Here is a 12,872-nt window from a genome sequence, read left to right on the forward strand (position 1 = left end):
AAGAAAGAATGAGGGAATAATATCTGGTCCTTAAGATAGGTGCATTAATGACAGAAATCAGACATAACTAGCTGATTCGGAACATTTTTTGGAGATTTAGGAGAGTAATTGGACCCAAAGAATTCAGCGAATATATTAGAAATAATATGATTGTTACTAGACATACTAGACTTATATTTCAAAGCGGATGGAAATTTATAAATCCTGCGTTTGGAGGTGACGAAACCGTAGAACAATTTTGGATTAGGCTTAATATTAATTTTTTACTTTATTTATATCTTCTTCTTCTTTACTGGCGTAGACACCGCTTACGCGATTATAGCCGAGTCAACAACAGCGCGCCAGTCGTTTCTTCTCTTCGCTACGTGGTGCCAATTGGATATTCCAAGCGTAGCCAGGTCTTTCTCCACTTGGTCCTTCCAACGGAGTGGAGGTCTTCCTCTTCCTCTGCTTCCCCCCGTGGGTACTGCGTCGAATACTTTCAGAGCTGGAGTGTTTTCATCCATCCGGACAACATGACCTAGCCAGCGTAGCCGCTGTCTTTTAATTCGCTGAACTATGTCAATGTCGCCGTATATCTCGTACAGCTCATCGTTCCATCGAATGCGATATTCGCCGTGGCCAACGCGCAAAGGACCATAAATCTTTCGCAGAACTTTTCTCTCGAAAACTCGCAACGTCGACTCATCGGTTGTTGTCATCGTCCAAGCCTCTGCACCATATAGCAGGACGGGAATTATGAGCGACTTATAGAGTATGGTTTTTGTTCGTCGAGAGAGGACTTTACTTTTCAATTGCCTACTCCGTCCGAAGTAGCACCTGTTGGCAAGAGTAATCCTGCGTTGGATTTCCAGGCTGACATTGTTGGTGGTATTTACGCTGGTTCCAAGATAGACGAAATTAACTACAACTTCAAAGTTATGACTGTCAACAGTGACGTGAGAGCCAAGCCGCGAGTTCGACGACTGTTTGTTTGATGACAGGAGATATTTCGTCTTGCCCTCGTTCACTGCCAGACCCATTTGCGTTGCTTCCTTGTTCAGTCTGGAGAAAGCAGAACTAACGGCGCTGGTGTTGAGGCCAATGAAATCAATATCATCGGCATACGCCAGCAGTTGTACTCTTCTTATAGAAGATTGTACGTTCTCTATTTAGTTCTGCAACTCGAACTATTTTCTCCAGAAGCAGGTTGAAAAAGTCGCACGATAGGGAATCGCCTTGTCTGAAACCTCGTTTGGTATCGAACGGCTCGGAGAGGTCCTTCCCGATTCTGACGGAGCTTTTGGTGTTGTTCAACGTCAGTTTACATAGCCGTATTAGTTTTGCGGGAATACCAAATTCAGACAACGCGGCATAACGGCAGCTCCTTTTCGTGCTGTCGAAAGCAGCTTTAAAATCAACGAAGAGATGGTGTGTGTCGATTCTCCTTTCACGGGTCTTTTCCAAGATTTGGCGCATGGTGAATATCTGGTCGGTTGTTGATTTTCCAGGTCTAAAGCCACACTGATAAGGTCCAATCAGTTTGTTGACGGTGGGCTTTAATCTTTCACACAATACCCTCGATAGAACCTTATATGCGATGTTGAGGAGGCTAATCCCACGGTAGTTGGCGCAGATTGTGGAGTCTCCTTTTTTATGGATTGGGCATAGCACACTTAAATTCCAATCGTTGGGCATGCTTTCGTCCGACCATATCTTACAAAGAAGCTGATGCATGCACCTTATCGGTTCTTCGCCGCCGTGTTTGAATAGCTCGCCTGGAAATCCGTCGGCCCCGCCGCTTTGTTGTTTTTCAGGCGGGCAATTGCTATTCGAACTTCTTCATTGTCGGGTAATGGAACGTCTGCTCCATCGTCATCGATTCGGGAATCGGGATCGCCTTCTCTTGGCGTTGTGCGTTCACTGCCATTCAGCAGGCTGGAAAAGTGTTCCTCCATAATTTAAGTATGCTCTGGGCATCGGTGACTAGATCACCTTTGGGGGTTCTATAAGAGAATGCTCAGGTCTTGAAACCTTCTGTAAGCTGCCGCATTCTTTCGTAGAATTTTCGAGCATTACCCCTGTCGGCCAGCTTATCAAGCTCATCGTACTCACTTATTTCGGTTTCTTTCTTTTTCTGCCTGCAGATGTGCTTCGCTTCCCTCTTCCGCTTACGGTATCTATCCCATCCCGCTTATGTTGTGGTCAATCGTAACGTTGCGAGGTAAGCAGTCTGTTTTCTCTCGGCACTCCTCGTCGTACCAGCTGTTCTTTTGCACTTTCTGAAAACCAATGGTTTCGGTTGCAGCTGTACGTAAGGAGTTTGAAATGCCGTCCCACAGTTCCCTTATACCAAGTTGTTGACGAGTGCTCTCAGAGAGCAGGAGTGCAAGCCAAGTGGAAAATCTTTCGGCTATCTGTTGTGATTGCAGCTTCTCGACGTCGAACCTTCCTTGTATTTGTTGGCGTGCGTTTTTTGCTGCACAGAGGCGGGTGCGAATTTTGGCTGCAACAATATAGTGGTTCGAGTCGATGTTAGGACCTCGGAGCCCACGCACATCTAAAACACTGGAGACGTGTCTTCCGTCTATCACAACATGATCGATCTGGTTGGTGGTTTTTCGATCCGGAGACAGCCAGGTAGCTTGATGTATCTTCTTATGCTGGAATCTAGTACTACAGATAACCATATTTCGGGCCCGGCGAAGTCGATCAGCCTCAACCCTTTTGGGGATGTTTCCTCGTGGAGGCTGAATTTACCGACCGTAGTGCCAAAGATACCTTCTTTGCCCACCCTGGCGTTGATGTCGCCAAGCACGATTTTGACATCGTGGCGGAGGCATCTCTCATAAGTGCGCTCCAAGCACTCATAAAAAGCATCTTTGGTCACATTGTCCTTCTCTTCCGTCGGGGCGTGGGCGCAAATCAGCGATATGTTGAAGAACCTCGCTTTGATGCGGATTGTGGCTAGACGTTCATTCTCCGGAGTGAATGATAGTACTCGGCGACGGAGTCTCTCTCCCACCACGAATCCAACACCAACCTTGCGCTCCTTTATATGGCCACTGTAGAAAATGTCACAAGGACCTACTCGTCTCTGTCCTTGTCCCGCCCATCGCATTTCTTGGACGGCGGTGATGTCAGCCGTTACTTTCACGAGGACATCTACCAGCTGGGCAGCGGCACCTTCCCAATTAAGGGACCGGACATTCCAGGTGCATGCCCTCAAATCATAGTCCTTATTTCGTTTGCCATGGTCGTCATCAAAAGGGGGGTCACTCATCCGAGGCTTGTTGTTCCTTTTCATTGGGGGTGTTTTTTTACGTGGCGGGTCCCAAACCCAGCGCACAACCCTATGCAGGGGATGTTTCGCCTTCTCACTTTAGCTCGCCTTCAAACGGTTGTTCTTAGGCTACCCAGAGGATACTTGGTCAAAGACCGGAAGTCGTGAGCTACTTGAGTCATATGTAAAAGAATCGTTTCTGGCCACTCCCAAGTGAATGGCGATCAGAGAACTTTCCTCACTTGCGTGAACTTCTACACATGACTCCATCCTCCATATAAAAAAAAAAATATTATTAAAAAAAATCATTTATATATGTATACTACATAAATAGATGTATATTATAAACTTCGTTATTCGTTGTTCAATAAAATATAAATTAATAAAACGAGGACAAGCGTAAATTCGTTTGTACCGAATGCTCTTGACAAATTTTAATTTTTTATACAAAGACTTTATTATTTAGTTTATATGCTTATTTCGTACGGTATCGGCGATTCCGACAGATGAGTGGGTAGAAAAGATATGGTGGATATCTCAGAAATTGAGAGACCGGGGATATATATTATACAATATAGTAGACAGGCGGACATGGCTAAATCTCGTCAGCTCGTCACTCTAATCATTTATATATTTTTTTATACGATCTCCGACATTTGCTTTTCTTTTACATTGTAATATTTCTGTGAACCTAACGGGGTTTCAATAGAGACGTTACAAAAGTAGACCAATGGGAACAGCAAACAACACAATATTTTTCCCGCTCTTTCGACATTTATCTTCAGTAAGGTTTGCCATTTCATCATGAAAAGATATACAGGGTTTGTCCGAAAAGTAATAGGACTGATTTTCTTCCGCCGCGACTGTACCTCGGAGCGTACGAGCACCGACTTGTTTCGGTAGAGGGCATTCCTAGCTAACGAACAGTTGTCTCCGAGCACCTGGAGAGTCAGGACAAACATTTTTGCGCGACGTGTTTCTGTGAGTGTGCAAGCCGAAAATGCAACGTTCGTCAGAGAAGAGGCACGCCATTGAATTGTTGTTAAACTCGGTAAATCTGCGACAGAGACGGTTGATATGATCAAGCAGGCTTACCCAGATGTTGCTTTTAGAAATGGTGTGTTTCGGTGGCACCAGGCTCTTTTGTAGGGCCAGGAAGAGGTCGCTGATGAAAACTTGAAACATGAGCAAATCCAAGGTGAAAACGATGGTCATTGTCTTTTTTGAAATCAAAGGCATCGTCCACCATGAATTTGTTCCTCCTAAACAAACCGTCATTGTCATGTTTTACGTTGAAGTCCCCAAGAGACTTAAACGCATGGTCAATCAAGTCCGCCAAGAGATCGCAGCCAACTGGAAGTTGTACTACGACAACGCCCCGGCTCACACCGCGTTTCTTGTGAACAGCTACCTAACCAAGGCCAGCATCCCAACGTTTCCGCAGCCACCTTACAGCCCAGATGTGGCCCCCCGGACTATTTTTTGTTTTCTTGTCTGAAAAGGCTGATGAAAGGCAAGCATTTTGAGACGGCAGAGATGATCCAAGCGACATGTACCTCGGCTCTCAAGGCTATTCACGGGTATTCCGCCTTCAATACTTCGAAATCTCGCTGGCAGCACTGCATTGACGTAGAAGGAGCCTATTTTAAAAGTTTTTAAGGAATTGTAACGATTTGTTCAATAAATTTTTCAAAATCGACTCAGTCCTATTACTTTCGGGACAAACCTCGAACGATCCAACAACGAGTTGAAATTATTAAAATTTACTATCGAAATTCGGAGTCAGTGGTCAGTGGCCGCTACGTTTAATTTATCGTCGTTATAATCCTCCTGTAAGATCAATAATTCAGCATTATTTTCCAAAAAATCCGGTTTTTTTGTGCTTTTCCACCAACTTTTTTTCAAAATTGACTTTTCCATTCGATTCCTCGTTAAATTTTACATAAGAATCGGTGTTCAAGAATATGGGACTCTGGAAAAATTTGAATCCACGGGCACAGTAAAAAATCGAGAATATTGCTGTCACTACCTCATTAATTGAGGAAGACCCGAATAAGTCCTTCACACATCGTTCTCAAGCTTTTGGCATATTTGTGACGTCGTTATGGCTAATTTTGCAAAAGGATCTTGGCATATATCCTTACAAGATCAATTTAACGCAAGTACTGAAGCCGCTTGACCAACAACAACTTGAAAATGATCCGTATTTTCATCAAATTCAGCGATGAGGCTCATTTCCGGCTAAATGGCTTCATCAATAAGAAAAATATGTGTTATTGGTCAGGCAGCAAACTATCCCGATATTGGTGGTACGATTTGGTGTGGTTTGATGGGCCATGATGATTAAAACCGCCACGTTACTGTGAATGGGAATAGCTCCCGCTCAATGATAACCGAATATTTTTGGCCCGAATTGGATGATACGGACTTGGTCAATATGTGATTTCAACAAAACGCCGCCACAGGCCACAAAGTGAATGTCACAATCGATTTATTGAAAACCAGGTTTGGTGAACGTGTTATCTCACGAAAGGGGGCTACGTGAAGTCTATATGGGCCATTCCATCAATTGGCGACACGGTTTTGTACCCGTGGTTCTCCGATTTTGACGAAACTTTAGAATATCATAATATAGACTAAAATAAGAATATCTGTAAACTTTTAAGTGGCCAAAGTTGCTCCATTGTTTTTTGGCGCGCACTTCAAATTGAGATCAAACAAAAAAATGATTTTTACTTTTATTTTTTAACGACCTCAAAATTGAGTGAAAAAAATTTTGAAGTTATCCATTTTTATGTAAAAAAATCTCAGTTTCTGATAAAAATATTTTCAAAATCCAAAAAAAAATTTCAAAATCCAAAAAAACATGTTTTTTCCAAAAATCCCGCTTTTTATGCTCTTCCCCACTTTTTTTTTTAAATTGACTTTTTTATTCGATTTCTCGTTAAATTTTACATAAGAATCAGTGTTCAAAAATATGGGACTCTGATCCCATGAACAGCAAAAAATATTCAAAGTTGACGCTCAAAATCCAAAAAAAAAACATTATTTTCCAAAAAAGTCATTTTTTTGTTTGATCTCAATTTGAAATGCGCGCCAAAAAACAATGGAGCAACTTTGGCCACTGAAAAGTTTACAGATATTCTTATTTTAGTCTATATTATGATATTCTAAAGTTTCGTCAAAATCGGAGAACCACGGGTACAAAACCATGTCGCCAATTGATGAAATGGCCCATGTATAGAATTGTCACCTTGAAACTTTTCTCTGATTATATTACACACGCTCCAAATGTAGTAATAAATACACTTATTTTGACAACATTTTAAACATTTTACTTAGTAAATGTCAGATATTTCTAAATATCATTTCTTATCAACTAAACAGCACATGAGTTGCAAATTAAACATTATAATAATAATATAGTACACATGTTATATATTCAATTAAAACTAAGAATTAAAATCTATTGAATTGAACTACAGAGTTTACAGTTGCAAAGATTAAAAATATACCATTATTAATTTAGATTAAAATATAGTAAACTGTTCTCTAATCTTAAGTATTTCTTAATAAAAAAATCGAAACAGCATAAAAATTAGTGAAGAAGTTTTCAGAGTCAAAAAATCTAAAAAAAAATTCTAAAAATAATCGAAATTCAAATAGATAGTTGTAAAACTTTTACATATATGTACATTAAACCTTATTTAAAATTGCCTTTAACAAACATGCATAGCGATCATTTGTTGCTTGCTAGCTTGTTTATTTAAATTACGTTTTAAGACTTTTTTCCGACTTGTCTAGGATTACCTATGTAATAAGAGTCATATTTTACAATTAGAGTATATTGTACAAACTTTCTAATGAATTCACGAAGATATATCAGGAATGTGTATGATAAATTCAAATAAACACACAAAGCACGAAAAAGTTTGAAGCATACAATTTCATCGGCTAATCATTTTTATTAGATTCTTAATTCTAAATGAAATTTGGATGTGTTTTAAATATTTGATTTGAAAATTAGTAATTCATTTTGTATTTTTAAAATTTAGCTAGTTTCTTATAGTTCATAGTTTATGTAAATTCCATTTGTTTAGAAGCGATTTACAATGCATAAATTTCTACTGTTTTATCCGTATCCTGTTGCATTTTCTCTCTCAGATGCTTAATATCTTCATCTATTCGTACGATCGCTCGAATTTTCTGAAATCAAAACAAATATAAATAATCGATATGTAATTTAAAATAAACTCGAATTATTATTTAAGTTTAAGCTTTTAATCAAAAGCTCCAAAAATAATATTGTCAAACCAATTATTCGTAGCTCAAAACTGTGTATATTAAAGATATAAGTAACTTTAAAATGTCTGTGTGACAGATAATTTATTGATAATGATTGATAAAGAACCTAACTAACCAGGAACATGAATTAATATCAAATCTTATCTCTACATCTTATAAAATAAAGCCTTAAAATGTGTATGTTACCTCACAGCTCAGCTAAATTTTAACCAATTTTATTCCGGTTTTTTGCAAAACATACCTTGAGCCCTCCTCTCCAACGTAGGATACCTTCGAAAATATTTTGCCTTATAAAGGCGCGACAATAAGCAAAAAAACCTCAAAAATATACTAATTTTATCTTCACATTCCAATATCTTTAAAACTACTGCATCAATTTAGAAACGACGTAATGAATTGAATATTTCTTAAGCAAATTGCATCAGTTATTGCATTGTTCATATTAATACTAATACGAAAAAAAAAATTAAAATATAAACCCGTTTTAACATTTTTTATTCTGTTTTATGCGAGCTTCGTTATTATTGTCGCCTGTTGCTGCATGCAGGAGAAGCGCAAAGCATAAATGAAAAAAAGAGTTGAATTGAAACATGTGTATATATGTATGTTTTATGCATCCGCGGCAAGGCGAACAATTTTGCGCAACCTGCTCGCTAGAAATGAAATTTGTTTGATTACAACATGTTCGCGCAAAGCCCCATTCGTATTAGTGGTATTGAAACATTTGTATATACCAACGTAGATATTAATACTTATATTTCCATATAATTGTGTGTATATGTATATATATGTATATTAGGGTGATTCAAAAAAAAAATTTTTTGTTTTTTTTTATTGGTACTCGGAAAAATGGGTTCCTAGACACCTCTAAGAAATCCTCTCCAAATATGAGTTTTTAATTGTAACGGGAAGGTCCTCCGCCTAACGGTTTTCTATTTTTTCTTATTATCAGATAGAAAAATTTATATCTCGCTTCCAACTACTTAAAAAAATATCTTGTTAATTAGGTTTTGTAGGAAATTGAATGCTCTAAAATATGGTCTCTCAAGATTTTTTCGTAAACCCAACCGTTTAAAAGATATTAACAGTTGAACTTTGATTATTTTTGGTAAAATTTTTTATTTCTTATTAATTTTATAACTCAATGAAAAAAAATTATTATGAATAGGTTTTTGAAGAGGATTTCTTAGAGGTGTCTAGGAACCTATTTTTCACAGAACCAAACGAAAAAAAAAAATTTTTTTTTTTGATCCTCCTTAATATGCATTGATGTTTGACGATGAATATCTCGTAAACGCTTAACTTAAATTTCCTACAAAACTATGTGTTTCATCATTCATAATAATTTTTTTTCATTGAGTTATAAAATTAATAAGAAATAAAGAATTTTTCCATCGCCATTCACTTGGGAGTGGCCAGAAACGATTCTTTTGCATATGACTCAAGCAGCTCACGACTTCCGGTCTTTGACCAAGTATCCTCTGGGTAGCCTAAGAACATCCCTTTGAAGGCGAGCTAAAGTGAGAAGGCGAAACATCCCCTGCATAGGGTTGTGCGCTGGGTTTGGGACCCGCCACGTAAAAAAACACCCCCAATGAAAAGGAACAACAAGCCTCGGATGAGTGACCCCCCTTTTGATGACGACCATGGCAAACGAAATAAGGACTACGAATTGAGGGCATGCACCTGGAATGTCCGGTCCCTTAATTGGGAAGGTGCCGCTGCCCAGCTGGTTGATGTCCTCGTGAAAATAAAGGCTGTGATGTCAGTCCAAGAAATGCGATGGACGGGACAAGGACAGAGACAAGTAGGTCCTTGTGACATTTACTACAGTGGCCATATAAAGGAGCGCAAGTTTGGTGTGGGATTCGTTGTGGGAGAGAGACTCCGTCGCCGACTACTATCATTCACTGCGGTGAATGAACGTCTAGCCACAATCCGCATCAAAGCGAGGTTCTTCAACATATCGCTGATTTGCGCCCACGCCCCGACGGAAGAGAAGGACGATGTGACCAAAGATGCCTTTTATGAGTGCTTGGAGCGCACTTATGAGAGATGCCCCCGCCACGATGTCAAAATCGTGCTTGGCGACTTTAACGCCAGGGGGGGCAAAGAAGGTATCTTTGGCACTACGGTCGGTAAATTCAGCCTCCACGACGAAACATCTCCAAATGGGTTGAGGCTGATCGACTTCGCCGGGGCCCGAAATATGGTTATCTGTAGTACTAGATTCCAGCATAAGAAGATACATCAAGCTACCTGGCTGTCTCCGGATCGAAAAACCACCAACCAGATCGATCATGTTGTGATAGACGGAAGACACGTCTCCAGTGTTTTAGATGTGCGTGGGCTCCGAGGTCCTAACATCGACTCGAACCACTATATTGTTGCAGCCAAAATTCGCACCCGCCTCTGTGCAGCAAAAAACGCACGCCAACAAACACAAGGAAGGTTCGACGTCGAGAAGCTGCAATCACAACAGACAGCCGAATGTTTTTCTACTCGGCTTGCACTCCTGCTCTCTGAGAGCACTCATCAACAACTCGGTATAAGGGAACTGTGGGACGGCATTTCAAACTCCTTACGTACAGCTGCAACCGAAACCATTGGTTTTCGGAAAGTGCAAAAGAACAGCTGGTACGTCGAGGAGTGCCGTGTCGCAGCGGAGAGAAAACAGGCTGCCTACCACGCAACGTTACGATCGACCACAACACGTGCGGGATGGGATAGATTCCGAGAGTTGAAGAGGGAAGCGAAGCACATCTGCAGACAGAAAAAGAAAGAGGCCGAAATGCGTGAGTACGAAGAGCTTGATAAGCTGGCCGACAGGGGTACAACACCAGCGCCGTAAGTTCTGCTTTCTCCAGGCTGGACAAGGAAACAAAACGAATGGGTCTGGCAGTGAACGACGGCAAGACGAAATATCTCCTGTCATCAAACAAACAGTCGTCGCACTCGCGACTTGGCACTCACGTTACTGTTGACAGTCATAACTTTGAAGTTGTAGATAATTCGTCTATCTTGGAACCAGCGTAAACACCACCAACAATGTCAGCCTAGAAATCCAACGCAGGATAACTCTTGCCAACAGGTGCTACTTCGGACTGAGTAGGCAATTGAGAAGCAAAGTCCTCTCTCGACAGACAAAAACCAAACTCTATAAGTCACTCATAATTCCCGTCCTGCTATAAGGTGCAGAGGCTTGGACGATGTCAACAGCGGATGAGTCGACGTTGCGAGTTTTCGAGAGAAAAATTCTGCGAAAGATTTATGGTCCTTTGCGCGTTGGCCACGGCGAATATCGCATTCGATGGAACGATGAGCTGTACGAGATATACGACGACATTGACATAGTTCAGCGAATTAAAAGACAGCGGCTACGCTGGCTAGGTCATGTTGTCCGGATGGATGAAAGCATTCCAGCTCTGAAAGTATTCGACGCAGTACCCGCCGGGGGAAGCAGAGGAAGAGGAAGACCTCCACTCCGTTGGAAGGACCAAGTGGAGAAGGACCTGGCTTCGCTTGGAATATCCAATTGAAGAAAAGAAGAAACGACTGGCGCGCGGTTGTTAACTCGGCTATAATCGCGTAAGCGGTGTCTACGCCAATTAAGAAGAAGAAGATATGTATATGTGCATGCGCGGCAAGACATGGAATGGAATGCTGGATGTTAGAGATGAGCGATATTGTGATTTTTCGATATCTGTGATTCCAATGATTGCTCTTTTTAAATCACTGTGATTTTATATTGCTATTGCGATCGCAACTAAGTCGACGTTCAAACGTCGTTGTTGTTGTTGTTGTGGCGGCAGATTCTGCCAATTTGATAGTGTTCAGCCGAATAAAAGTCCGGGTACGTTCCACTTACGTAGACCCGACTGTCGTGGGAACGACGGAAACATTTTGTCGTTACTGGCGGCAAATTCTCTTTTGGCTCCTGTAACTCGAGTCAAGTTTTTCCGCTTTTCTTTTCACTACATTTTCGCAAATGTTGGAGCGGATCGGCTTCCTGACACTTAGAGCGTATTGCATAGTTCATTTGTATGTTGGCATGATGGTTTCACACATTTCTTAGAAGGAATTACCATTAGTGTGGTTGATAATTTGTTTGTTTAAAATACCCGCTTTTAATATTTTCAAGACCAAATTGATAACGGGAGTTTCCTAATCTTTGGGAAAATATTAAAAACCCGTCATTTTTTTATTCCATAATTTTTTCTGAAGTTAATTAGTTACAATTCTTGTTTTCATCACAAAAAGCTTTCAAATCTGGTTTTAACAATAAGTAAAATTAAAAATTTTATTAAAACAAATTAAAATATTCCATAATTCCATTTTGATTATATTTCATCTACCACTTCAAACATCTGCTATACTTCACTTCTTTTCCTTCATTCATTTCCTGCCATTATTAAAAATTATAAGAACGTTACACTCAAAACTTCAAACCGCTATGACGAAAAATAGCATATACGATATGTATATACAATACCCTGAAGAAAGTTGTTACTTTTCTGCTATTTGCTATTGTGATCGCAAATCACAGGTTCGAACTGTGATCGAAATTTACAGATTCGAACTGCTATCGTAAATCACAGGTTCGAACTGTGATCGCAAATCACAGTTTCGAACTGCGATCGCAATTCACAGGTTCGAACTGCTATCGCAATCGCAGTTCATAGAAGCGAATTGCTATTTATAAAATGTGATCGCAGTTGCGATTTGAGATTTTTCAATCACAGTGAAAAAATCACCGGTAGTGAAATATCGCTCATCACTACTGGATATGGGCATTGTCGCGGAAAACACCATTTGTATGTATTTGTATGCTGAACGACAGTTTGCAAGCATGTTCGATACTTCATAAAAGAATAAATTCTCACTCCGTTCCTCTGCGAGGCAACATGAGTGCATATTTGTAACATATGGTCAGCTGCTGAAAATTATTAATCATTCTCGAATTAGCAAGCGAATAGAACTGAGCGCTTTTCGTGTTTTCTCAAAATTGCGAGAATTTTTGAATTAATAGCTACTACTAAATCTAAAAATTTAATTAAAAGCATGCCCGACGTCGTCGTACTATCTGTACGTGCGAAGAGACAGCGCAATGCACGTACTATTGAAACAGAAAGTCAGCGGGAGGCGTGCCTGATGCAAAGTAGGGTTAGAAACCATGCGCGCCGGTTTGAAGCCAGCCAACATTTGTGGCGTGAAAAAAAGCTTTCGGGTATGCGCTACGATGCTGCGATTGAATATGCAAATGACCAATATATTTCAATTGGAAATATGTCGATTGTTTGAAGTT

At 40.2% G+C, this 12,872-nt stretch overlaps 2 protein-coding genes across 9 annotated transcripts in view; one reads left to right on the plus strand and one right to left on the minus strand.

Annotated features, from left to right (window-relative positions):
- Nucleotides 1-6,578: 6,578 nt before the first annotated feature.
- Nucleotides 6,579-12,872, minus strand: part of LOC115066076 (sodium- and chloride-dependent GABA transporter 1) — a 373,293-nt gene continuing 366,999 nt past the window's right edge. For all 7 annotated transcript variants that reach the window (XM_049459653.1, XM_049459651.1, XM_049459648.1 and 4 more), the window contains one exon: nucleotides 6,579-7,468. In XM_049459653.1, coding sequence (XP_049315610.1) covers nucleotides 7,370-7,468 — 99 coding nt within the window. In that variant the 3' untranslated portion in view covers nucleotides 6,579-7,369. The remainder of the gene's footprint in view (nucleotides 7,469-12,872) is intronic.
- LOC125779124 (craniofacial development protein 2-like) overlaps nucleotides 7,696-12,872 on the plus strand; it is a 245,945-nt gene continuing 240,768 nt past the window's right edge. For both annotated transcript variants that reach the window (XM_049459716.1, XM_049459714.1), the window contains exon 1: nucleotides 7,696-10,957. In XM_049459716.1, the coding sequence (XP_049315673.1) occupies nucleotides 9,162-10,418 (1,257 nt within the window). In that variant the 5' untranslated portion in view covers nucleotides 7,696-9,161 and the 3' untranslated portion in view covers nucleotides 10,419-10,957. The remainder of the gene's footprint in view (nucleotides 10,958-12,872) is intronic.

Source organism: Bactrocera dorsalis, chromosome 6 (genome assembly GCF_023373825.1).
Source record: "Bactrocera dorsalis isolate Fly_Bdor chromosome 6, ASM2337382v1, whole genome shotgun sequence".
In the NCBI taxonomy this organism is placed as follows: Eukaryota; Metazoa; Arthropoda; class Insecta; order Diptera; family Tephritidae; genus Bactrocera; species Bactrocera dorsalis.